The sequence below is a fragment of the Homarus americanus genome, unplaced genomic scaffold (genome assembly GCF_018991925.1).
Source record: "Homarus americanus isolate GMGI-L3 unplaced genomic scaffold, GMGI_Hamer_2.0 scaffold26351, whole genome shotgun sequence".
Taxonomy (NCBI): domain Eukaryota; kingdom Metazoa; phylum Arthropoda; class Malacostraca; order Decapoda; family Nephropidae; genus Homarus; species Homarus americanus.
The window spans coordinates 5,678,045-5,703,999 of record NW_024724368.1 but is presented as its reverse complement, the minus strand read 5'-3'; the positions used below and the strand labels follow the sequence as shown (position 1 = coordinate 5,703,999).

Genomic DNA, 25,955 nt, shown 5'->3' with positions numbered 1-25,955 from the left:
TGAGTTAACCTTAACTCTGAGCTGCCTAAATAGCGTTATCTTAATGGGAATTTAGTTTATTTTCTTCTTTTTAATTCAAAACAGTAGATAACACATGAAAAATATCACTAAACACTTTCAAAGAGTCATATCATACAAGTGATACATTGAGAAAAAATAATTGGGTTCTGGGAAAATCACTCCTGGCAACTTGACTCCCAGTATTTTTACACTGGTATAGCATTTAATAATATAAAAGACCTAATAAAAAGAGAAAATTAATTAAAATTTGAGAAAAATGCTGCTGAAAGGCAATACAGTAGTCAGAACTGATGTATAAGTCAGAAGTGTGGACTCTTCAGCAGACACCAGAAAGGGTTATAGGCTTTTTAAATGTGGCGTTACAAGCGAATGTGAAAAATAAGTTATATTGACAGGAAAACAATTAAAGAACTTCAAGATAAATACTTGAAACTCACAGAAAAAGAAAAATTTGATAATTTGGTCATATTATTAGGGATGAGGGGATAATAACAGAAATATTAATGGACAAAGTTGAGAGTAGGAGGGCCAGCGGTAGACAGACTTGGGACGAATGAATATTTTTTTTATTTTTTTTTATTTATTGAGCACCCCCCTACATCCTTGTGTAAGGTGAAGCGCAGAAGCGTTTACAGCGCCTTACAGGGAAGCATGCTAAGTTCATGCTTGCCTTTATGTCTCATGAGTTAAGGGCATAGAAGCCTGAGGAATCAAGGGCGTAGAAGCCTGAAGAGTCAATGGTTTTATGTCATCAAGTTATTGGAAGCTCCAACAACTCCCTGAATACAAATTCGCAACTTTCGACTTACACCAGGTACCTACTTTACTGCTAGGTGAACAGGGACTAATGGCGGCTAGGAAGTATGTTCAAACAACTTCCACCGGCCCGGGAATCGAACCCGTGACATCTTGCTTGCAAGGCAAGAGCGGTACCGCTTCTACCACTGGCCCTCCTTAAATGAATAAAATGTAAAACTGGGTCCCAAGAGGAATACAAAACCTTGGGGGATAGGTAATAACAGTTTAAAAACGTTAGAGTGGGAAACTGTGGTCCCCAACCCTCAGATATGAGGACGGTACTTTGATTAATATTCATTCCGCCATCCATTTCACTCCTGGTAAAATCACTTCCTGGAATAATCTACTATTATGGTAAAAAAGAAAAAAAATTAAAATGACATTTGCTTAAAAGAAAGTAAACATTAAAAGTGCTGTAATATTTACTTTAAAAAATGATAATCAATGTTAAAAGTGAAATTTTATTTTTAAAAAGTATCAACTTTAAAACTGACAATTATCAAAAAATATTAAAAACTATGCAATATAATTTTGCTATTCATATCACGGGTCCCCAACCTTTTTTTCACTGCGGACCGGAGCGTACAGTCTACTGTACTGTACTTCCAATATTTTTGGAGACCGGTAAGTGTGTATGTGGTGTGGTTGGGGGGATAATTAACAGATTTGGGTTAGAATTAAATGCACAGTGCAGCTTTTTTGCAACAACAATATTGCATTTCAAGTGTTATATATATATATATACAGGTATATATATATATATATATATATATATATATATATATATATATATATATATATATATATATATATATATATATATATATATATATATATATATATATATATATATATATATATATATATATATATATATATATATATATATATATATATATATATATATATATATATATATATATATATATATATATATATATATATATATAGTAAGTATGCTATAACGAATCTAATTGTTTTAGAATCTTGTTCAAGAGCATTTGTTCGTTATAGGATTAATCCGTTCCAGGCCCCCAAATACAACCACTTTACACTGAAAAATTTAATATAAAATTGTAAAAATTGTAAAAAAGTGCATAAATATGCATCTAAGCCCCTGAAATAAAGAATATCATTAATACTTGTAATAAAAAAACCAATAAATTAGTAAAAATAAAAAAAATAATAATAATGTTCGTTGTAGGAGTTTCGTTCGTTAAAGCATTCTCAATTTTATAGGTAAAACCGTTCGTTATAGGAATATTCGTAGTAGTATCCATTCGTTATAGCATACTCCACTGTATATATATATATATATATATATATATATATATATATATATATATATATATATATATATATATATATATATATATATATATATATATATATATATATATATATATATATATATATATATATATATATATATATATATATATATATATATATATATATATATATATATATACACACACACACGGGGTTTTTATTACTAAGCTATCAAAATTTCAGTTTTCCTCTCAACAATTTTTGAGCCCCGGTATGGACCAGTGAACCTGTGGTTTAGAACCCCTAATCTAAATAATATTTATTAAGATGGCCCTGCAGCCAATTATTCACATCTTTATAATTCTTGTTGTTGTCACCCTGATAAAACTGACCTGTCTTCAGTTGTGCAAACATTCCTCTTTTTCAAAGTTGAAATTAAGTTCCACATTGGGATGTATGTACAGTAGTATGACGCCGAGCTCTGAAATGCATTATGGTAACCTTCCAAACTGTCATTGGTATGAGGCATATCTTGCTCTGTTCTGTTATGGAAATTCTAGGTGTCAGTAGGAAGTGTTGAATAATTCTTGGTCTTTGATTAGCTCGACCTCTTTCATATCCAGTATAGAACATTAAGACACAAGTTATTGAGGGAGATCATCATCATCGACAAACTCCTCGAAACCATCAATTACATCATCGATTTGAAGAAATGCAAGAGATGAATAGCATCTTACCTTGAAGCTACTGTAATCTCATATCTTGATGATATTTATCTTTCAAACCTTCTCAACTATTTTATGATAAATAGTCTGAGAAAGGTGAAACAGACACAAATCACACGATGAAACAGAAGCATTGGAAAGGTTGATAAGAAGCAATTGATATAAGACTGTTCAAAATCCACCATGAAACATTCATCGTCCAATCCTGGATGTAGTTCTAACAACTTTTTAAAAGTCAAGAGTACAGTTGGTCAAAAAAGTCCGGTAACCTTCCCTAGGCTGCCTAAACCGAAACAGTTTTGACCTGAATGTTGTACCATTAATGCATTACAGGAGCAAAGAAGGCTCTTCCTGTGTACACAACTCAAATATGAAAATAAAAGGCATCATAGGCAGGTTTAAAGCAAATGCCAATATGACAGGAAAAGCATTGATAGCTCTAATTCCTGGCACACCAGTGCTAAGGCTTCGACCACATACTGTACCTGTAACTTTAAAACGTTTTAATTTGGCTGCGGCGACTTTGGCTTTATTTAGTCTGTCCTTCATTCCCTACGTGAAGGACAGACTAAATAAAGCCAAAGTCACCGCAGCCAAATTAAAACGTTTTAAATTGATGCCTGAGAAGATACAAGTTCACCTGTACAAGGCGCTGGTGAGGCCTGTGTTAGAGTACCCATCTATACCACTCGTCACAATCGGGAAGACTAGACTACAACAACTACAGAGCTTCCAAAACAAGTGTTTCAGGTCAGCCAGTGGCCAAGCGTCACCCTACCAGGAGACAGTGGAACCATCCACCTAAGAAATAAAACAAGAGGCCCTCAACTTCAGGTTCCATCGCCTAGGGAAGAAGGTTTGGGACAAGCTCCTGGACGACCCTCACAGCCCAGGCCACCTACGCGGGGAAGACATCAACGGAGGGAGACCCCACGCCTGGTGGCCCCGGAGTCTGCCCGCACTACAACAATCCAACCCGCGATCCATCTATGTCCGCCACAGTGATCCACCTTAGATTAAAACTTAGATGATATAAATTCACATTTAACAAGTCACAATCAAATGAGTCCATAACGTAATACAGTATAAGATGTTAATACAATAAACTTGTAATTGTAAAATCAATCTAGTCATTGTCTACTAAAATAACCATTGTGCAACCTCATTCTAAATCCTAGGTTAGCTTAGTAAGCCAACAAACTCTGTAATATGTAAAACAAGGGGTGTCGTCCCCCTCTGTTTAAAAAAAAAAAAAAAAAAAAAAACTGTAACTACTTCCTGATAATAATGATAATGAAACAAAGTTAAATAGTATGAATATAATAATAATTAAGTAAAGACCCATTCCGATAAGGCTTAAAACGTAAATTTGCACATCACAGTAAAACTTGGCAAAATAATATCAACATTTATAAGTTATAGCAAAAACCAAAATTAAAATTCAATTCCTATTCAACTTTCTTTACTTCCAAGTGATGAGCAACTGTTTTGAGGTTCGTATAGTACAGTATCTTATGGCCCCTTGAATCAGGGGGTAGAAAAGAGACATCATGGGCATTGATGTTTCTTTTCCACCAAAAGTGAAATTTCCAGAAATTTTGGCTATCATAATTTTGCATGAATTATCTGAACCTAAATTTATATTTAACATAATGTAGCATTAAGATCAAATAATAATACCAGGCCCGGCCTTCCATAATTTTCCTAGCCTCTCATAACTTACCTGGCCTCCCATAACTCCTCTGGCCTCTCACAACTTACCTGTCCTCCCGCAACTCTCCTGGCCTCTCAAAATTTACCAGGACTCCCACAACTCCCCTAGCCTCTCACAACTTACCCAGCCTCCCACAACTCCCCTGACCTCTCACAGCTTACGTGGCCTCCCACAACTCTCCTGACCTCTCACAACTTACCTGGCATCTGACAGGCGAAGTATCGTGAGTCCAAGTTACACCATGCTTCACTGTAGAAACCTCCATCACGCAATAATACACACATTTCTCGTTTCTTCGTCTGTAACATGGTTAAAATTAGTGAGTATTTGTTATTCTTTATTTTTTATTCATTCAAGCATTTTCTGAGGGCTGGATTAAGGTCCTTGTAGGCCCTAGGCAATTCTGTTTCGTAGGTCCTTTGATGGAAAAAATTTTGGTATTGTATATCGATTTTTATGAGTACAGTATGGGGGAGATTAAAATAAGCTAAGATTGAGTAATGGTATGTGCAAGTTGGATAATTTTGTCATTAAGAAAATTTTTGATCAGGCAAAAGAGTTGAGTAGCTACATACTGACTTGAATATGGTGGACACCTACTATCCCTAGGGACTTCATCTCACTTACTTTTACTATATATACATACACACACACACACACACACATATATATATATATATATATATATATATATATATATATATATATATATATATATATATATATATATATATATATATATATATATATATATATATACTCGTACTGTATATATGTGTGTGTGTGTGGCTCAACTCGGGGCAGCTCCTTGTAATAGGGTACAACAATTATAATGATTGGAGCAATGAGAGTACACCGAATAATCTTAATAACATTGCAACTCTTTCTGAAGCACTAAGAAACAATTCCCTTCATATGAAAGATCTAACTCACTACAGAAGTGAACAGCCAGCAAAATAACTGCATCTCATCATAACTGACAAGGGTATGGTTGTCAAGTTGAAAAATTTAGCCCCCACTGGCACTAGCTATCAATGATGTGACACTGACCTTCAGATTTAACTGTTACCTCATACATGACGAGCACCAAGATTGTTAGTTAGGACAATTAGGAGTCCATGTATGAAAGTTTATGAACCATGTGGCCCTTGACAAAGTTAAGAAAATATCTAAGCTCCGAGAGATGGGTTGCTACTGTACTTGGCTGCTATCAATGATGAGCAGGACAGAAAGATGTATGCTAGGTTCAGAAGCTAAGTCAAATTAGAGGGTAGAATGACATAAAGGGAATTCCAGAGGTACTGTATATTGCAATCGAGGCCTAGTCAAACTCCAAGTGTTTTTATCGTTTCCCAAAAATTTCATTAAGTACAGTACACGTATAGGCGTATCAGATTTGAGACTTGAAGATGGTAGCTAGGAGTTCTCAGACCAGGACAAGGGGGAGGCATTAAATAATTTAAAGTATTTTTTTGTGTTTACAAGAGGTTGCAAACAAACTACCTGCTTTTGAAGAAAAACATTTCACTACAGCACTAGCACATTTTGAGCTTTCAGAAGAATTTATTAGAACGATATCATCTAAGCTCAAAGTTAATAAGAGCCCTGACCATAATAGTGTGCATCGTAAGTGTTCAGAAAGTTGTATAATGAACTTTCAGAATCGCATAAAATCTTATTCTGCAGAAGTATGGATGAACAAAAGATCCCCAAATGCCTGGAATTGGCATATGTGAGTCCATACTCAAAAAAAGATGATCACTGCTTCATGAACAATTACAGGCCGGTGAATTTGACCAACAGATTGTGTAACATGCTTGAGAGTATTATACCCTACTGTACGCAGTGCCATGATGCATCATCTGCAACGGAATAACATCATGAAGGAATGAATGCTAGCACGGGTTTACACCCGGGTGCTCCTGCTTCACACAGTTGCTTTAAGTGCTAGCTTTGTGGACATATGTGGACACTTCCTGGAGCATAGTGGCAAAATTGACAAAATATATTGTGCCTTCACTTTGCCAAGGCATTCGATAGCATACCTTGAAAACAACAATTGTGAGTTATTTTAAGACCAAACCTGACAGACACTGGCACATATATAGTAATGTTCAGGTATACATTCAAGAGCCCATACTGTGCATGCCCAGTACTTACCAACAGTACATAGCAGAGACCTTACCGACTGCCTAAACGGCTAATGAGCTGACCACGGGGAAAGAGGATAAAGTAAAGTGAAAGATTTGTGAGTCAATACTGGTGTGTAATCCTTAACTGGTGAGCAAGTATCAGTTATGTGTTGTGTGGAAGGTAACAGCTAACACAGAAAAAGAGGAAGAATCACTCATGTCTTATATGGAGGTAACAGTTAATATATATGTTGACAAGCAGTACTCATTTGTTTGTTGAAGAAAGACAACCCAATTAATACAAATGTTAGGGTTGGCCCTATAAAGTGGTAACAAGGCAGGTGGGCAAGTAAGTGTGTGTGTGTGTGTGTGTGTGTGTGTGTGTGTGTGTATGTGTGTGTGTGTGTGTGTGTGTGTGTGTGTGTGTGTGTGTGTGTGTGTGTGTGTGTGTGTGTGTGTATGTGTGTGTAAAGCAACAGTTGACTTACTGGACATCTGTCGTCATTACAGGCAAAGTTATGGTCGCTAAAAGATCCAATGATGGATGGGTAAACGTCTCCGTCCCTCCTGAGGAAAGAAAATAATCTTTAATAAAATTGTTTTGTATCCTAGTCAACATGAACGAACACAACATTTCAATGTGCACGGTGTAATCTTATGAGGCATTGAGAGGTTATGTGGAGGTTGGAGATTGACTTTGTGTACTATGTATGTTGAGGATGTGAGCTAAAGTATGTGGTTCTTTCTATGTAACCTTTTACTGTTGATCTCTGTTGATGAAGTAATAAACAGAACTGGTTTAACTTATTACAGTCTGCACCACTAAATATATAAAAATAATTTTGTTTATCACACTGGTTACCGTGTTAAAAATTATATAATCTTTATTTTCTATAATTTCCACCATAAGACAAAACCAGAATAAGCCATCGCAGTAATCCACCACTAATCCAACATCTACACTAATCCACCGAAGGCCCAATACTGACACTCTACAATGGACACTTGCTGTGAACCACTATTGTGATCCACTGCTATGAACCGCCACTAATCCCTCAATGTGATCCACCAGTGACTCATTATGATGATCCACTACTCATATCCACCAATGATCCGCCACATCACTGATTTAACACCCTCATCCAAAAATGATCCACCACATTGACCCAACTCTGTAACCCACCACACAGACCCAACACATGACCCACTACTGTGATGCACCACTATGACCCACCACTGTAACCTATCACTATGACCCACTACTGTAACCTACCATTATGACCCACCACTATTGCAACTATATCTTGCGCTAGTCAGGCCGCACCTCGATTATGCTGTTCAGTTCTGGTGCTCTTATTATAGAATGGATATCAATTCACTGGAGTTGGAGCAGCGAAGAATGACGAAAATTATTCAGGGACTTAGAAACCTTCCATATCAAGATAGATTAAAGAAACTAAACTTGCATTCCCCAGAAAGACGAAGAGTGGGGGGAGATATGATAGAAGTATTTAAGTGGGTGAAAGGAATCAATGAAGGAGATATAGATAAAGTTCTTATATCTGAGCAGGATAGGACTCGAAGCAACGGATTTAAGTTGGATAAGTTTAGGTTTAGGAGAGAGACAGGAAGGAACTGGTTCACAAATAGGGTGGTAGACGAGTGGAACAAGCTTAGTAACTTTGTATTAAGTGCTGGAATGCTGGAAAGTTTTAAAAGGAGGCTAGATAGATTCATGGATGATAGAGAGTGGTTGTAACTCTAGACAGGAGCTGCCATGCACAGGCCAACTGGCCTATTGCACTCCTTATTTTCTTATGTTCTTATGACCTACCACTATAACCCACCACTATGACCCTCCACTGTAACCTACCACTATAACCCACCACTGTGACCCACCACTGTAACCTATCACTATAACCCACCACTGCAACCCACCACTATGATCCACCACTGTGACCCACCACAGTAATCTACCATTATGACCCACCACCAGAGCATGTGGTACGGTATGGTACGGTTATGTGGGTGATAAAAGTTCAGTTCGATATTATGGTTCGATATTTTTTTCAAAGTTCGTTACGGTACAGAAGTATGAATAATTTGGTGTACTTTTATCATACCATTTCGAACCAAGCCACTCTCTTGAAATGTTGGCTGGTCACATGACCAGGATAATAGCTTGGGGCAATGCAGGTGTGCTCCAGGCTTCAGGTCAGGTGAAGCCGTGAGGTCAGGACGGTCCGAGAGAGCAAAAAGAGGAGGAAAAGAAGATCGTCAACTTCAAGCTAACAAGAAGACCAAGATATTTCCATCAAACAAGCAAACAACACCAAGAAAACACCACACCCAATCAAGCCGACCAAGTACTGAGAAACCATTGCCCAACCTGACACGCACCTGACGTTTGACCTGACATTCACCTGACTCATGGTCCCGCCCCCTCCCTGCCTCATCCAGGCAAGTTGCTGCTACCTCAAACCTACAACCCCACACCACGCAAGCTGTGTTAAGCCACGGCATCTGTTCTCTCCCGCTAAAATTCCCTTCCATCCTCTCTAAACTTCTACTGAACCTCCTTCCCCACTGTCACTAGCCTTTAGTCTAGTCTAGTCAGGTCAAGCGAAGCCGTGAGGTGAGGTCAGGTCAGATCCGGCCACACTCAATGGCCTGGTAAACTGTCCAAGTCACGCCCTACTGCCGACCAAAGCGTTGCTTCAAATGCTACAACTGCGGACACACCGTCAACAAGTGCAAGGTGCAGGAGGATGTATGCTCCCTGTGTGGTACCTCCGGGCACCGCTACACCTCCTGTCCCAACGCCGAGAAAAAGTGCGCTGCCTGCGGCGGCCCACACTCCTCTGCCGGCTGGACCTGCCCCAAATGGAAGGAGGAATGCAGGATAGCCTTTATACATGCATCCACACTCAGTGAACCAGAGAGACCCACAAAATTACTTTGCCTCAGGGGGGATGCCCCTGCCAGGCTTTGACACACACACACATTCTCACTCCAGAGTCTTTGTGGGCTAGGGACAAAATATTAAGTAAAATATGTACTTTTATATCAATATGTTAGAATATTAAATATCATTAAGTTAAGAATAAAAAAAAAGTTAATAATATAATTATTCTTGTTTTGTTACACCTTAAATTGGGCTACATTTTGTCGGGGGGGGGCGTACGAAATCAGGTACGATAATCTATCGCACTAGTACGGTACGAAGGTATATCTAAGGTACGGTACGAAATTACGGTACTGTCTTTTTCCTTTGGTACGAATTATGATAAATCAATCGTACAGTACTGAACTGCATGCTCTGCCCACCACTATGACCAACCAATATAACCCACCACTGTAACCTATCATTATGACCCACCACTATGACTCATTACTATGACCCACCATTGTGACCCACCACTATGACCCATTACTATGACCCACCACTATGACTCATTACTATGACCCACCATTGTGACCCACCACTATGACTCACTACTATAACCCACCAATTGGACCCATTACTATAACTAAGCAATATAACCCACCATTGTGACCCACCACTATGACTCGCTACTATAACCCACCACTGTGACCCACCAATTTGACCCATTACTATAACCAACCACTGTGACTCACCACTATAACCCACTCCTGTGACTCACCGCTATAACCCACCACTATGACCCAATACTGTGACCCACCACTATAACCAACCACTGTTACCCACCACTATGACCTACCACTATAACCCACTACTGTGACCCAGCAATATTACCCACCTGAGGATGTGGCCCGTCAAGTAGAACTTCTGATTATCTGACTCCTTCAAATCGTCGACGTTACTAATGAAGGCCAGCGAGGAGTCCATCTCTTCACAGCTGACCGGGAGAGATTGCATAGTGAGAGAACATATGACAGGTGAGAAAAGGTATGGCAGGGCGGAGATAGCATGGCAGGTGGGAATGGAAGAACGTTGTACTGGTATGACAGGCAGGAGCACAAAATATGAAAGTCAATAGAATATATTATAACATGTGGCAGAAAGTTCGACAGGTGACAGCATTTGGCAGTGGAAAACACTTAGCAGGTGGAAAAACACTTGCGAGGAAAGAGAGAGAATGTGTGTGTGTGTGTGTGTGTGTGTGTTCTTTGAAGTAAACTCTTACCGTGCCAGAGCATCCATATGATTAGTGGCCGGTACATCGGAGAAGTAAAAGCAGACGGTTCCGCCTACAGCCATCACATAGTCATCCGGACAATGGACTGTAATAAGAGTCAGAATTATCACAATTGACACTCACTGGCCTATATATTAATGAGTCAAACTGATATAAGTACGGTACTCAAATATAACCTAAGACATCCCACACTTTGGTATATAAAATAAACATAATTTTTTCATGTGATATTTCACTGATACCCCGAGCTACTTTATTCACAAGATATTCATAAACTATATTTCAGTAGTTGTTTCTATCGAGATTCTAAAATCTCTAACGTGGCTCAGTCTTGAGCCTTTCGTGTTATTAATTCCTCAAATAACTCTCAGTGACTTAATTTTACACTTCAGCACTGAAGCTCTGATAGGAACTGTAGGATGTCAAAACTTAAGTTACTTGGCCGACGACCACCATCATGTGATACACCCCATCTAAGGTGGTTGGGTCTCAGTAAAAAAAAATGTGTGACAGTCAGGGGTTTACAGAATGATTGAAACTGATCAGTGAAATCATTAAGTCATCAAGGTCTCTCTAGTGTAGCAAATGAGTTACAGTGGTGCTGTACTTTACTGAAATTTGTATATAAAGAAAATCAACTTTGTAGGAATGAAGCACAACCAATATTTGGGGTGTTACCTTCCATTTACCTGTTGTAATCACACCTGAAGAGCCTGTAGAGTCAGTATTAAAGGTGCACTAGAAGTAACATTCATAAATGTTTATGGGTTAAGTTCTCAAACCCAAGTGGTCTTTTCTCCATTTTTTAAGACAATAAACTATTGCACAATAACTAAAAAATCACAGTAATTAATGCTATGAGCTGTGAGCATTAATAAGGGATGAAGCGTATGTGTACCGAGCTTCATGAACACACGTCTTGCGAGGCTGAGAGACGGGATACAGACTACCAGAAGCCGGCTACTAATTGCTGATCCACGCAGTCAAGGTGCGGATTGAAGAGTGGAAAAACACTGTCACGTACTGTTTATGACTACTTACTGCTCATAGGCTAGTTACCATGGGTGATGTAATTATATAAACATAATGTATCTAGCCCACATTTATATAAGTATTACTGTCTGTTTGACAGGGGCTAATACAGAGGCTTCCAGCAGAAAAATTGGTGCCACAAAGTACGATACATAGAAGAACTAAAACTGATTGTGACCGTGACTGAACCATTATCCAGGAATAAAGATCAGAAAGTGTGGTGATAAAATATCCTAAGGCAGCACATAGTGATCCCAGTAACTGAGGAAAAAAAAAGAGAAGAAAACAGTGAACTTTTAAGGGAGCAACAGGGAACGTGGAGACAAACTAACAATGAACAGACCAACAGCCTGAACATGAAGTAAATTGATAAGTGGTGGAAGCATAAATTACCCGGTAAAAATTATAACTTCACAAAACAGAAACGGCTTACTCGTACTTTAAATTAGTATTATATAATCACAAGGGACAAAAAGCTTCTCAGCTCCCCCTGCCCAAAGTTACATCCCATTAGCAAAGAAACTCTTCCTCAGAATAAAGATAAAGATTACATAAGTTGGCATTATCAACTCAGGGATAACACAGAGAACAACTTCAAGTTTCGATTTCAACGTCCCCTAAGCATCCCTTCGCACGACCCCCAGCAGCAGCATGAGTGACCTCATCATTGAGCTTGTCATTAGTGCCCTCTGACAATTGTTCATACTACGTATCGTGCAAGTAAAATTATGCAAAGTTCATACACAGTACATAGCAGAAGGTAAAGTATTTAGAAGTGAAGTCCTGAGTGCAGGACCTCCAAGGACGACAACAAGCGGTTTGCTGGCATGCAATTAATATGAGAAGGTATTTTGTAAAGACGGCAAGTACAGAATGTGTATATAAATGTATCTAATTGTAAATTATGTCGCTGGTATTGTTCTGACTTTGTGACCGATACCAATTAGGTTATTGCATATCATTTAAGATCTGCACACAGACCTAACAAGATCTTTGGTGGTTAACAAACTAAAGGAACTTGAAAATACTTCCTTAATAATGCTGAGTAAACATTTGATAAGATAAAAAATTTTCAGAAGAAGCTACGTTCAGGTTGCGGCATGAACACAAAGGCAGCTGAGAGAGATACATAACTAGAATAGGTAATGAACAGTTAAGGGCTCTGCAAAAGAATGTCAAGAAGGTAGGTTATGGCCAGTACTGATATTGGAGAAAAACTCCAGGATTGCCACGAACACAAGAAAAATATTATCATGTTTGGAGTTCCTAACAGTCAGTCAGTTAAAGCTCAAAATAGGAATACGCACAAGAAAATGAACTTTCAGACTCTTTATGCAGTAGGTCTGAATATGAAAGTTGGCTCCAATGAAATGGGTATGTTAGGGAAGAAGCAGAAAATAAAAATCAGCCACACTCCTTCAGGACCATATTGTGATAGACTTATGGAACAATCTATCAGCCCAAGCTGTGGAATCAAGAACAGTCTTGGGCTTCAAAGTAGCCCTAAACAAAACTATCAACAACAATGGAGGGATCCTACACAGGTCACTGGCCTCCTTCCCTCAGCATGGCCACCAATAGTTTGGGTGGCCATTATGTAAATAAAGCAAACAGTAGATAATGAGAAAAATGGGATATTATTCGACAAGCAAAACACTTATTAAAGTGCTTGAATCCAACATTTCGGAATATTTTCATTAGTCCAAATCACACAGTAATGCAGAGAGAAGAGCACAAGAACTCTTGAGCTTGTAGCAGAAGAGAGGGGATTCCAGGAACAACAGGAACAGTCATTGGTGGGTTACACGTAAGGAGAAAACAGTGTGAGCAATTGCAACCACGGAAAATCCAAGAGATGGGCACGGGGGATTAATGACTCAACCCACAACCCCACAGCCGTTTGCTCTGGCGAAAGCAGTCAGTGTATATACAAATACATCTGATCACATCCCAAATACAGTAATATGGTGAAGAGAGTAAAAGAGATAGCTGCTGCTGAGAATGTAAAGGGGCCAGACTCATTTCCATATCTTTAAACTTTATTAAAGATCTATCAACATGATATAGTAGTTGTAGTTATAAAAGAACAAGAGGATACAACCGGATATTTATGGCTATGACTCATTTACGAAACTCTTGGAGGCAACATGTAAGAGGCGTGTGGTTATTTTATGCCAGGATGGATCTTAAGAGTCTGTCAGGTGAAAGTGTACGGGGAAGATGTTTATGACAAATCAAAATGGCGTAGGAATACACTCCATACAAATAATAAAACGGCATATTACATATCCCAACGAGATGAGGAAGCATCACCAACTGAAACCAAATGCAAAAGACGACCTGTTTATGTTCACAACGAACTGAAGTTCTTGAATCATTATAAGATGAAGGTGAATCCTGCAAATAAGCTAGCAGGGCTTATCTAAAGATCTTACACACGCCAAGGCCCTTCACTAGTATAGTGCTCCCCCACTTGGAGTACCATCATTCGGTTTGGTCCCCAAGATGTACTAAAGACTGCCAGTTGATTAAGAACATTCAATGGGGGCCGCTAAACTGTTGTTTATATTTAAGGACCTCTCATACTATGATAGGTTAGAACACCCCAACTGCTTAGTTTAAAATTTAGATGGGCAAAGGATAATTTTAAGAAAGTTGTAAACCGGTCAGATTTTTACTTTTACTTTTATCCTCTTCGCCACTGATTGACTCGTTAGTCGCTTGGTTGGTCGGTCACACCTCTGTTACGCACTGCTGGTAGTTCTGGGAAGGCACTGGCTCCTGAATGTATCTGAACCTGTTCCAGTGTTGGTCAAGTCCCACTCCAAAAAGTTTGCACTCGCAGTTTTCTGAACTTGTGGCCTCTTCAATCTTGAGCTGTGACCCCTTGTGGGGCGGGCATAAGGAAGTACAGTACCCTGTACTTATATTCACAAGGGAACTTTCTGTCCCATGAGGGAAGACCTCCACTGGTGGTGGAGGCCACATACGTCACAACCCCCCCTCTATTGCCATTGGGACTGTAGAGCTTCCCGCCATCATCATATCTTCAGGACACTTGTAGGGAACAGTGGTACCAGGGGAGTGGCTCACTGGCACCCTAGACTCCTTCACGAAATGGATTTATGTTTTTTTTCTTAACTTTGTCGACTGCCGCATGGTTCATGTGTAGGGGTCTCCTTGTACTCCTAGAGGCACTGGGTTTGTCTTGGGTATATATTTATCGATCAAATGGTTCACTTGACTAACTATGATATTCAGCGTAGTGTCTGCGTTCTTATGCCTTAATGAGTAAGGCCAGTGGATACCCCTCATCTCCTCCCTCTTCCCATTGTAAATTCCCTTGTAATATTTGCACCTTGGCCTATTTTTGTTATGAAATGAATAAAAATTAAATCTGAAGGAAACATTACATGGTGGCTGGTGCCAACTGGGGCTAGATGTTCCAGTTTGGCCACCATATCTTCCTCGTTTGTTATGATGAGGTCCAGTGGCTTGGGTGTTTGCTCCTCTCTGTAATGCGTCGGGTCTTTAACATGTTGGAACAGAAAGTTATATCTCAAAGTTTTTACAAAAAGAGTAGCGGGGTTATTCAAGTTATTTGGGGTTAACTCGCTTCTCCAGTCGATGTCGCCATAGTTAAAGTCCCCCATGATAAGGAAGTGGCTAGGGTTGAGCATCGCTGCGTTGTCTATTAAGGCTCTTAAGTTCCTTTGGTTTAGTAAGCTACAATTTGGGGATCTGTAGATACACTCGACAACAAGTAAGTCCCCTCCCTTTAATTTAATTTTACACCACTTGGATTCTTCAAAAACATCATCTCCCTGTACCCTCGCCTGGCTGGCACCAAGGCCTTTCCTAGTAAAAATAACCACACGCATTTTGCAAGTTTCTTGAGAGAGATTCGTAAATAAGTCATATCCAGCAATACTCAACTCACATTCCTCTGGGTCGATTCCCCTGTTCTTGTACAACAGTTCTACAACTCCTAAAATATCGGGTTGGTGTACCTTCATTAGTGCTTCAAACTGCTCTCTCTTATCAAGGAACGTGTCAGTATTAGTGTACACAACATTCAAGCCTGAGTTTGTTCTCGGTAACGTCTCTGCTCTCGGCTAGTAACTACGGCCTCCTTCTATTCACAGAAGCTGCAGCATTTGCTAAGTACACTGTATTTTGCAGGGTGGTTAGAAATGTCATTGTTTACACGGCGCTCGCCTCCTCCTGGGTGGGATGAAGGGCGGGTGGAGGGTGTACCACTGCTCCCTGCCTCTGTGTCGGTGCTCTTGCTTCCACAACCCTCCCCCTGGATATCACCCGTGTACACTCGTCCCCTTTCGTCCTCGACTCTTCCTTTCTCTGCTTCAAGCCCTGCAGGAGCTTCTTATGCTGTTCCCTCTGCATTACTGTACCCACATTAAAAGATGCAGTTATATTCTAAAGGGTAAACTAATATTTAATTGTAGAAACTTTGATTTATATACTCCATAGTCATGTCTTGGGGCTACCTACGAATTATTAAGGACATATCATTTGGTTAAATTACCTTCGTCGCAATACTTTGGACGGACCCACACAGTCACAGAGATGAGATTCGTTGTTCCCCAGATGGGTGTAGCGCTTGTCAGGAAGCTCTGTACAAGAAAAAATCAACAGGAATTAGATTATCGAGTCCAGTGTGTGTGTGTGTGTGTGTGTGTGTGTGTGTGAAAATACTTACACATGCATCAATGCAATGGACAAATGAATGGGACCTACTGCATAACCTACACCATGGGACCTACTGCATAACCTACACCATGGGACCTACTGCATAACCTACACCATGGGACCTACTGCATAACCTACACCATATGACCTACTGTATGTTGTATTGTAATACATACTATCTGACCCACTATTTGACTTATGCATAATATATAACCCACAGTTATGGCCTTCTGTATGACTGCTAAATGGCAGTATAACCTACAGTATGACTATGACCTACTGTATTACTGTATGACCTACAGTATGACCTAACCGTGGTTGTATGGTCCCTTCTATGATCTATGCATAGTCTACTGATTGGCCTATTGTATAATTCACTGTTTTACCTGCTGAATGACCTATTGTTTGACTGTTTGTATGATCTACTGTATAACCTACTACAGTATATGAATCACTGTACTGTATGACTACCGTCTGGCCTGTGATTGTATACTATGTACCTATTTTGTAATTGTGTGACCTGCATAACTGTGATCTACAGTATGGCTGTATAACCATGATCTACCGTATGAATGTATGACCTACTGTACGACTGTATGACGCACTGTCTAACTGTATGACTGTATGACCTACTGTCTAACTGTATTTTACTTTTACTTTTATTCCCTTTGCCACTGATCGGCTTGTTAGCCGCTTGTGCGGTCAGTCACGACTCTGTTATGCACTGTTGGCAAGTACTGGGCATGTACTGGCTCCGGAATATATTGGAACCTGCTCTAATGATGGTCAAGTCTGGCCTTAAAAGAGCTCATTCTTGGTGCCGTCAGAACACTCTCTGGCAGGTTGTTCCAAGAGTTCACTATTCTCATTCCGAAAAAAGTTTACCCTCACAGTTTTCTGGAATTATGGCTTCTTCAACCTTGAGCTGTGACCCCTTGTGGGGTGGGCATCCGTCAGCTTCAGGTATGTACATTCGACCAAGCAGCGCCCCCTGAGATGTTTATCACTTCAATTCGGTCGCCCCTCGCCCGTCTGTAACATAAGCTAGGCAGTTTTCGGCATTCTAATCTCTCTGGGTAACTGAGGTTCTGTAAATCAGGCACCAGTCTGGTGGCCCTTCTTTGGACATTTTCAATCAGTTGAGTCTCTAGCATGTCTTAGGGACCAAACGGGGTGACAGTACTCCAGACGGGGAAGGCACTCACTCTTGAAGATCGTGACGATGGATGGACCATCCAGATATTTAAAAGACCTTCTTATAAGACCTACTAGTTTTGTTATTTGATTCGCCTTCTTCTCACAATGGCCCGAGATCTTAAGTTCATTGTTGACATACACACCTAGGGCCTTTTCACATTTGGTATCAATTAATGCTGTTTTTTCGTCCCGTTGCGACCCAGGTGCATCCTCTTGCACTTCATGACATTGAATCTTAGCAGCCATTTCTTCGACTATTCTTGAAGCTCACAGAGATCTTTCTGCAGCTCTTCACAGTCTGTTTCACTCTTAATTTCCTTAACTAACTTAGTATCGTAAGCAAACATTTGTATAGAGATTATTGCTTGGCATGCCTTACTGTATGAATGTATACCCTATTGCATGACTGTATGATTTCATGACCAACTGCATGACTTAGTGTATGCCTGTATAACCCACTTTATGCCTGTATGACCTACTTTATGCCCTACTGTATGACTGTATGATCTACTTCATGCCCTACTGTAAGTCTGTTTGACCTACGTTACGCCCGGTATCTTCGCCGCCCCACCAACAAGGGTCAGTGTCGTTTGGTCCAACACCCTCACAAAATTTCTTGCCAATGCTGTCTGCCAGATTATCACCTGCAAGCAACGATAGGAATTATCTTTAAGGGCAGATGGGAATTACCTTTATGGATTAATGAGTATTATTTTTTAAGGATAAATGAGAATTACAATTAAGGATACATGTATATTTAAAGACAGGATGGATGAGAATTACCCTTTAAGGAGAAGTGAGAATTAACCTTAAAGATAGCTGGGTACTGCATTACTTTTAAAAATACCTAAAGCTACCCCCAAAAATATATGAAACTTGATTTTAACAATAGATGAGAATTATTCTTAAAGAAAAACGAAAATTATAAATTAGCTTTGAAGATGGATAAAAATTATCCTTAAGAACAGATAAGTTACTATAACGAATAGATGAGAATTACCTTTAAGGAAAACAAGAAATACCGTTAAAAATAAACAAGAAGTCACCATAAGGAGAAATACCCCATGAAACAGTTAACAGATGAGAAATACTTTAAAGGAAAAGAAGTAACTTTACGGCATTACCTATTAGACCATAATTACCTTATTGTTGGATGGACACAATACAAAACAGACTGGTTTATTCAGTATATTACATCAATTACCAGTGGCGGACTGGCCCACCGGGATACCGGGAAATTTCCCGGTGGGCCCCAAAGTGATGGTTCCTTTGACTGCGTTTTGAGATTAAGTGGGCCCTTTTGGACCCTTTTGAGTGGGCCCTTTTACAAGTTTTCCCGGTAGAAATTTTTGACCCAGTCCGCCACTGTCAATTACCATTTCTTATAGATGACTGGAAGATTAGCCCCCCCCCCCTGCCCAGCTTATTTCAACTGATGATCAAACACACTAACACTACCTGGGGGGAGGGGGAGGGAGGTCAGGTAATGTTAGGTTGTTTGAGGTTATGTAGGATTTTATTAATTAGATTAGGTTAGGGTTAGGTTAGGTTAAGTTAGGTTAGCTTAGGTTAAGTTATATTAGATTTTTTTGATTAGGTTGAATTAAGTTAAGTTAGGTTAGGCTGGTTTAGGTTAGGTTTCATTATGTTAAGTCAGGTTAGCTTTAAGATGTTAATTCATCACGTGAAATAAGCTGAGGTGCCTAATCTTGTTCTGATCTTTTATCGTTTTTTCTTTATTTTTTCCCATACAGCAGAGAACTTATGGGGGGAAATAAAGTTGTAAGTCACCTGCGTTGCCATGGTAGGTGCCGAGCCTCTGCAAGGTGAAGGTGTCCTTGGTGATTACCACATCCCCGTAGGAGGCGTACAGGTTAGCAGAGGACGCCTCCATCATGAGCTGTGGAAAGACAACAAGTGAACTGAGGATAAACAACAGGTGAACTGAGGGTAAACAACAAGTAAACTGAGGATAAACAACTGGTACTGGGGCGGATCCAGGAAGTTGTGGGTGGGGGGAAGGGTAACATGGCTAGCACAGCAGCCCACCCAGCTGGGAGGTTTTGATCGATAAATATATACCCACGATCAAACACAGTGCCTCTAGGAATACAAGGAGACCCCTTCACATCAACCATACGGTGGTCAACAAAGTTAAGAAGAAAACACAGAAAATCAAGGCGTGGGTTAGGTCAAACGATGAGCAGGACAAGGAGATGTATGCTAGAGCCAGGAACCAAGCAAAGGTAGAGTGTAGAAGGGCTGAAAAGGAGTTCCAGAGGCTGGTTGCCAGCGAGGTCAAGTCAAACCCAAAGGCGTTTTACCGCTATGCAAAGTCGAAATTAAAAAAACGAGTAGGAGTATCGGACCTGAGGCTTGAAGATGGTAGTTCCGCAGATTCTGACCAGGACAGACGGTTTGACACAGCACTGACCTACATTGTGTTCACAGAAGAGGTTATAAGAAATAAACTGTCAAAGCTAAACGTTCATAAGAGTCCTGACCCTGACATGGTGCATCCCAGAGTGCTAAGAGAGTTGTGCATCGAGCTTGCTGAGCCCTTGAAGATCCTGTTCTGTAAATGCCTGGATGAGCAAAAGGTCCCCAGTGATTGGAAAGTGGCTTATGTGAGTCCAATCTTCAAGAAGGGCGATCGTCACTCCACAAATAACTATAGACCGGTGAGCCTAACCAGCATAGTAAGTAAAGTATTTGAGAGCATTATAAGAGATGCCATGAGGGAACATCTACAACGAAATGACATTGTAAAGGATTGCCAACACGGTTTTATGGCGGGGCGCTCCTGCTTAACACAGTTACTCAAAGCACTGGATATTTCGACCCAAATTTTGGAACAGGGTGGTAATATCGACAATATATACCGTACCTAGATTTGCCAAGGGTGGTAAATATCGATAATATATACCTAGATTTGGCAAGGCTTTCGACAGTGTACCCCATGAAAGGCTGAAAATTAAACTGGAAGGGTATGGGATTCGGGGAAACATCCTAGCGTGGATTGGAGACTTTCTCCAAGACCGCAAGCATTGTGTGGTGATTAATGGCACGAAATCATCAGGTGTACCTGTCACAAGTGGGGTACCACAGGGCAGTGTATTAGGCCCGCTATTGTGTGTTTGCTTCATAAATGACATGCATGACGCTGTACACTCCTCCATAGATATGTTTACAGATGACGCAAAGTTATTTGGGGAAATCAAGAACCATGCGGACTGTGCAGAGCTGCAGAAGGACCTCTGTGGGCTCCAAGAATGGTCGAAGAAATGGCTGCTGAGATTCAATGACAAGAAGTGTAAGAGGATGCACCTGGGGCGTACCAACGGTAAGGAGGCGTATCATATGTCCCAACGGGATGAAGAAACTGCACTATTTGAGACTGAATGTGTGAAGGACCTAGGTGTGTATGTTGACAATGAGCTGAAGTACTCGGACCATTGCGAGAAGAAGGTAAATCAGGCAAATAAATTATTGGGTCTTATAAGAAGGTCGTTCAGATATCTAGACGGTCCGTCCCTCAACGATCTTCAAGAGTGAAGTGCTTCTCCATCTGGAGTACTGTCACCCCGTCTGGTCCCCGAGATATGCTAGGGACTGTCAGTTGGTTGAAAATGTTCAAAGGAGGGCCATCAGACTGGTGCCTGCACTTCGGCACCTCAACTACCCTGAGAGACTGGAGCGCCTGAACTTACCTAGCTTATACTACTACTTGGAGCTGGCAGACGCTCGCCCCACAAGGGGTCACAGCTCAAGACTGAAGAAGCAGCAGGTCCAGAAAACTGTGAGGGCAAACCTTTTCGGAGTGAGAGCTGTGAACTTTTGGAACAATCTACCAGAAAGTGTTGTGACGGCACCGAGTGTGAGCTCTTTCAAGACCAGACTTGACCAACACTGGAGCGGGTTCAGGTACATTCAGGAGCCGGTGCATGCCCAGTACTTGCCAACAGTGCGTAACAGAGACGTGTCCAATCGCCCAAGAGGCTAACGAGCCGATCAGCGGTGAAGAGGATAAAAGTAAAAAGTAAAAAACTATCTCCTAGTATCAAGTGCATATGACTTCAACAGGGCTTCAAAATGCCCATGATATTTTTTTTTTTTTTTGTCCTCTTCACCACTGATCGGCTCGTTAGCCGCCCGGGCGATTGGTCACGTCTCTGTCACGCACTGTTGGCAAGTACTGGGCATGCACCGGCTCCTGAATGTACCTGAACCCGCTCCAGTGTTGGTCAAGCCTTGTTGTGCTCACCAGGTTCCTCAACAGATATTCCTGATCTCTGCTTCCTTAACAACACGAACTCTTGTCAACAAACACAACTATAGAGCACAAACAGACACGATGGAACGACTAGGAGAGAACATTTTATATTTCTCCTTGACAGGTATGATGAATGGCCAAAATCAACTGAAAGGACTGGGATTAGACAGCAAACACACGGGAATGCAGAGCTGTGTGTTTACAGGTCATCGCAAGGCTTTTCATTTAATTTGTACTATTCAACATGGCTGTCACGCCTCATTTGAGGGAGAAGGATATATTGTAAAGCAATATACACTTCAAATAAAGACTAAACCGATGGCTATATACAGTACCGCTTTTTGATAATTTTTATCAACACTTGCCAACCTGCAGACGTCACAGGGAAATTTAAATATGCCTGAATGTCACTTACTTACATGCAGTAGTGTGGCTCAAACTGACACTTGTCAGAAAAAGTCAGATTGCACACAGCTATTCAAAGATCTCGAAAAGTTCTGGTAAAATTGTAGATCTTGCATCATTACATACGGATCACGTGAAGATTACCCCCTCGAGCTTAATTCACCTTAAAATTAACCACCCTATACCTGCGGGTTGGGATAGGTTAGGTTTGGTTAAGTCAGGTTAGACTAGGCCTGGCTAACGTTAGGGTGGTTGGTTAATCTTAAGGCTAGCTTAGGTTAGTAGGAGAGAGGTTAGGGAAGGTTATGTTACTTTTGGTAAGTGTTATGTTTTGTTAGGTTTGGTTATATTAGGCTAAATAATGTTAGGTTGGCTTTATGGTGGTTAATTATAAGATGAAATAAGCTGGATTGCCTAACATTGACGCGATCCGTACTTAACGCAGTATTAATTCACGTGTGTTCATGGGGCGAGGCCATATTAAATGATGGCCATACAAGTACTCACCACACCACACTGTGCCACCATGGTCATTGGAGTGTTCGCACGGACATACTGTGGTCTTATGGCCATACTCCGTCTTGATGGACACTATAGCTATGACTACAGTGTACTTTCGTGGTCACAATTTGCTGCCATGGCCCTTTAATATTACCAAGACCATAATTTATGGCCATCGTGCCACCATGATCAATCTGTAAAGCCACACGAAATATGGCCACTCAGCATAATGGCCACAAAATATGGCCAGTGTTCTAATGACCATACTATCTCCATACAACAGTACTGACATAGCTACTACATTAATCAAGTGGGCGCCAGGCGATAATTTCTACAGGTGAACACTAGCACATTTAACGAGGTGGTGAGGCCCAGCGGGGAGTGAACCTACAGTACTGTACTGTACATGCATAAGTAAAAAGGTCGGACGATACCACGAACGCCCCGCTAAGAGCAGCTCTCTAGGGAAGCGGTAACACAAACACCTCACTGAGAGAAACAATTAAGCGAGACAGGAACAAATCAGTTAACTGGAAGCGACAATTTAGCGAGACAGGAACAAAATGGCCAACTGGGAGAGACATATTAGCGAGACAGGAACAAATTCAGTTAACTGGAAGCGACAATTTAGCGAGACAGTAACAAACTAAAAAGTGATAAAACTAGAGAGACAGTAACAAACGAGCCAACACTGAGGGACACAACCAGGCCAGACAGTAACAAACGAACCTGGTAAACTTTTACACAACATAATCCCCAAATCGATTTTTTTTCGTCTCAAAATTTGCCAATGTGAATTCTCGGTTCAGAAACCAACTAACTTACTTCTACGCACATGCTACGATTGTCAGGGAAGGCTGGTGGCTTGAACCGGGCATGATGACTTATAAGCCAAGTAAATCAATAACACCCGCTTACTGTCAGCATATTAATCCTAGTGGTTTGTCTAGCTTTATATATACAGGTGTGTATATATATATAGAGAGAGAGAGAGAGAGGAGAGAGAGAGGAGAGAGAGAGAGAGAGAGAGAGAGAGAGAGAGAGAGAGAGAGAGAGAGAGAGAGAGAGAGAGAGAGAGAGAGAGAGAGAGAGAGAGAGAGAGAGAGAGAGAGAGAGAGAGAGAGAGAGAGAGAGAGAGAGAGAGAGAGAGAGAGAGAGAGAGAGAGAGAGAGAGAGAGAGAGAGAGAGAGAGAGAGAGAGAGAGAGAGAGAGAGAGAGAGAGAGAGAGAGAGAGAGAGAGAGAGAGAGAGAGAGAGAGAGAGAGAGAGAGAGAGAGAGAGAGAGAGAGAGAGAGAGAGAGAGAGAGAGAGAGAGAGAGAGAGAGAGAGAGAGAGAGAGAGAGAGAGAGAGAGAGAGAGAGAGAGAGAGAGAGAGAGAGAGAGAGAGAGAGAGAGAGAGAGAGAGAGAGAGAGAGAGAGAGAGAGAGAGAGAGAGAGAGAGAGGAGAGAGAGAGAGAGAGAGAGAGAGAGAGAGAGAGAGAGAGAGAGAGAGAGAGAGAGAGAGAGAGAGAGAGAGAGAGAGAGAGAGAGAGAGAGAGAGAGAGAGAGAGAGAGAGAGAGAGAGAGAGAGAGAGAGAGAGAGAGAGAGAGAGAGAGAGAGAGAGAGAGAGAGAGAGAGAGAGAGAGAGAGAGAGAGAGAGGAGAGAGAGAGAGAGAGAGAGAGAGAGAGAGAGAGAGAGAGAGAGAGAGAGAGAGAGAGAGAGAGAGAGAGAGAGAGAGAGAGAGAGAGAGAGAGAGAGAGAGAGAGAGAGAGAGAGAGAGAGAGAGAGAGAGAGAGAGAGAGAGAGAGAGAGAGAGAGAGAGAGAGAGAGAGAGAGAGAGAGAGAGAGAGAGAGAGAGAGAGAGAGAGAGAGAGAGAGAGAGAGAGAGAGAGAGGAGAGAGAGAGAGAGAGAGAGAGAGAGAGAGAGAGAGAGAGAGAGAGAGAGAGAGAGAGAGAGAGAGAGAGAGAGAGAGAGAGAGAGAGAGAGAGAGAGAGAGAGAGAGAGAGAGAGAGAGAGAGAGAGAGAGAGAGAGAGAGAGAGAGAGAGAGAGAGAGAGAGAGTTTTCAGTCTCCCAATGCACCCTGACCCAAGGTAGGTAGATAACTACCTTGCCCTGACCCAACTGAACACAGTCATCAGGGTATGGAAATGGGCCCAGTAAGAGCTCCCAAGACTGGGCGGGGGGGGACATATCTTAGTGCTGAGGTTACAGAGAGATCTATCCGAACCAATGTTTACGCTGTGGTTACCTTGAGGCCAAGCTTGACTAATCAGGTGACGAGGTACGGTACAGTACTTACCTTCATAACGAGAGGTCGTTCGGTGCTGTCGTCCCAGTTGAAAGCCACCAGGTTCTTAAGTCCTGTGGAAAAACCAGCACACAGTTAAATTAATAGCTCAGTTGCTCGACTTGCCTGAGTCAGTCTGCTCAGTATGACATGAAAATCGTATCGTCCATAAGACACTAATGTACAGAGTTGAGTAAAGAGAGAGCGAGAGAGAAAACTCAATACACGATTATTTGGGAACCTGGGAACAGAACTAATAGTCTGAGAATCCCACAACCCACAAGGACACAGAGAGCAGGATGAAGTCATATGATTGATAATAATCTCACAAGGACTTCTGGTTAAGGCGCCAGAAAAGCACCCAAAGAATCATAGCCTAGGTCTAGGATGTGGTCACTTCACCTACCGATGAAATAAGACCCTGTGTCGCTGGGGTTGCCGTGGCCATCGATGTACTGCTGGAGGGTGAGGTGGAGATTCGAGGATGCATAATGTTGGAGTACTAACGTCCAGCTTCCATCAGGGGAGTCGGGTGTGTCCCCTAAATCACACTTGACCTACAAATGAACAGTAAGACGCCACTGTAGCTACCAGTTAAACTTATCCGGATAATTGCAGGGACGGATCCAGGAGTACCAAAAGGGAGTTTCAAGAAGTTTTGGATGGGGGAACTTGGCGAGCAAAGCGAGCCCACCCAGCTGGGTTTTTTGGGGGTTAGGTTAGGT

At 41.1% G+C, this 25,955-nt stretch overlaps 1 protein-coding gene across 1 annotated transcript in view; it reads right to left on the bottom strand.

Moving 5' to 3' along the window:
* LOC121864224 (complement factor H-like) overlaps nucleotides 1-25,955 on the bottom strand; it is an 82,544-nt gene that overhangs the window by 33,269 nt on the left and 23,320 nt on the right. The window contains exons 5-13 of the mRNA XM_042363269.1: nucleotides 25,637-25,787; nucleotides 25,243-25,304; nucleotides 19,574-19,682; nucleotides 18,326-18,426; nucleotides 16,422-16,509; nucleotides 10,832-10,928; nucleotides 10,445-10,543; nucleotides 7,151-7,229; nucleotides 4,730-4,829 (exon numbers count right to left, since the gene is read on the bottom strand). Of these exons, the coding sequence (XP_042219203.1) occupies nucleotides 4,730-4,829; nucleotides 7,151-7,229; nucleotides 10,445-10,543; nucleotides 10,832-10,928; nucleotides 16,422-16,509; nucleotides 18,326-18,426; nucleotides 19,574-19,682; nucleotides 25,243-25,304; nucleotides 25,637-25,787 (886 nt within the window). The remainder of the gene's footprint in view (nucleotides 1-4,729; nucleotides 4,830-7,150; nucleotides 7,230-10,444; nucleotides 10,544-10,831; nucleotides 10,929-16,421; nucleotides 16,510-18,325; nucleotides 18,427-19,573; nucleotides 19,683-25,242; nucleotides 25,305-25,636; nucleotides 25,788-25,955) is intronic.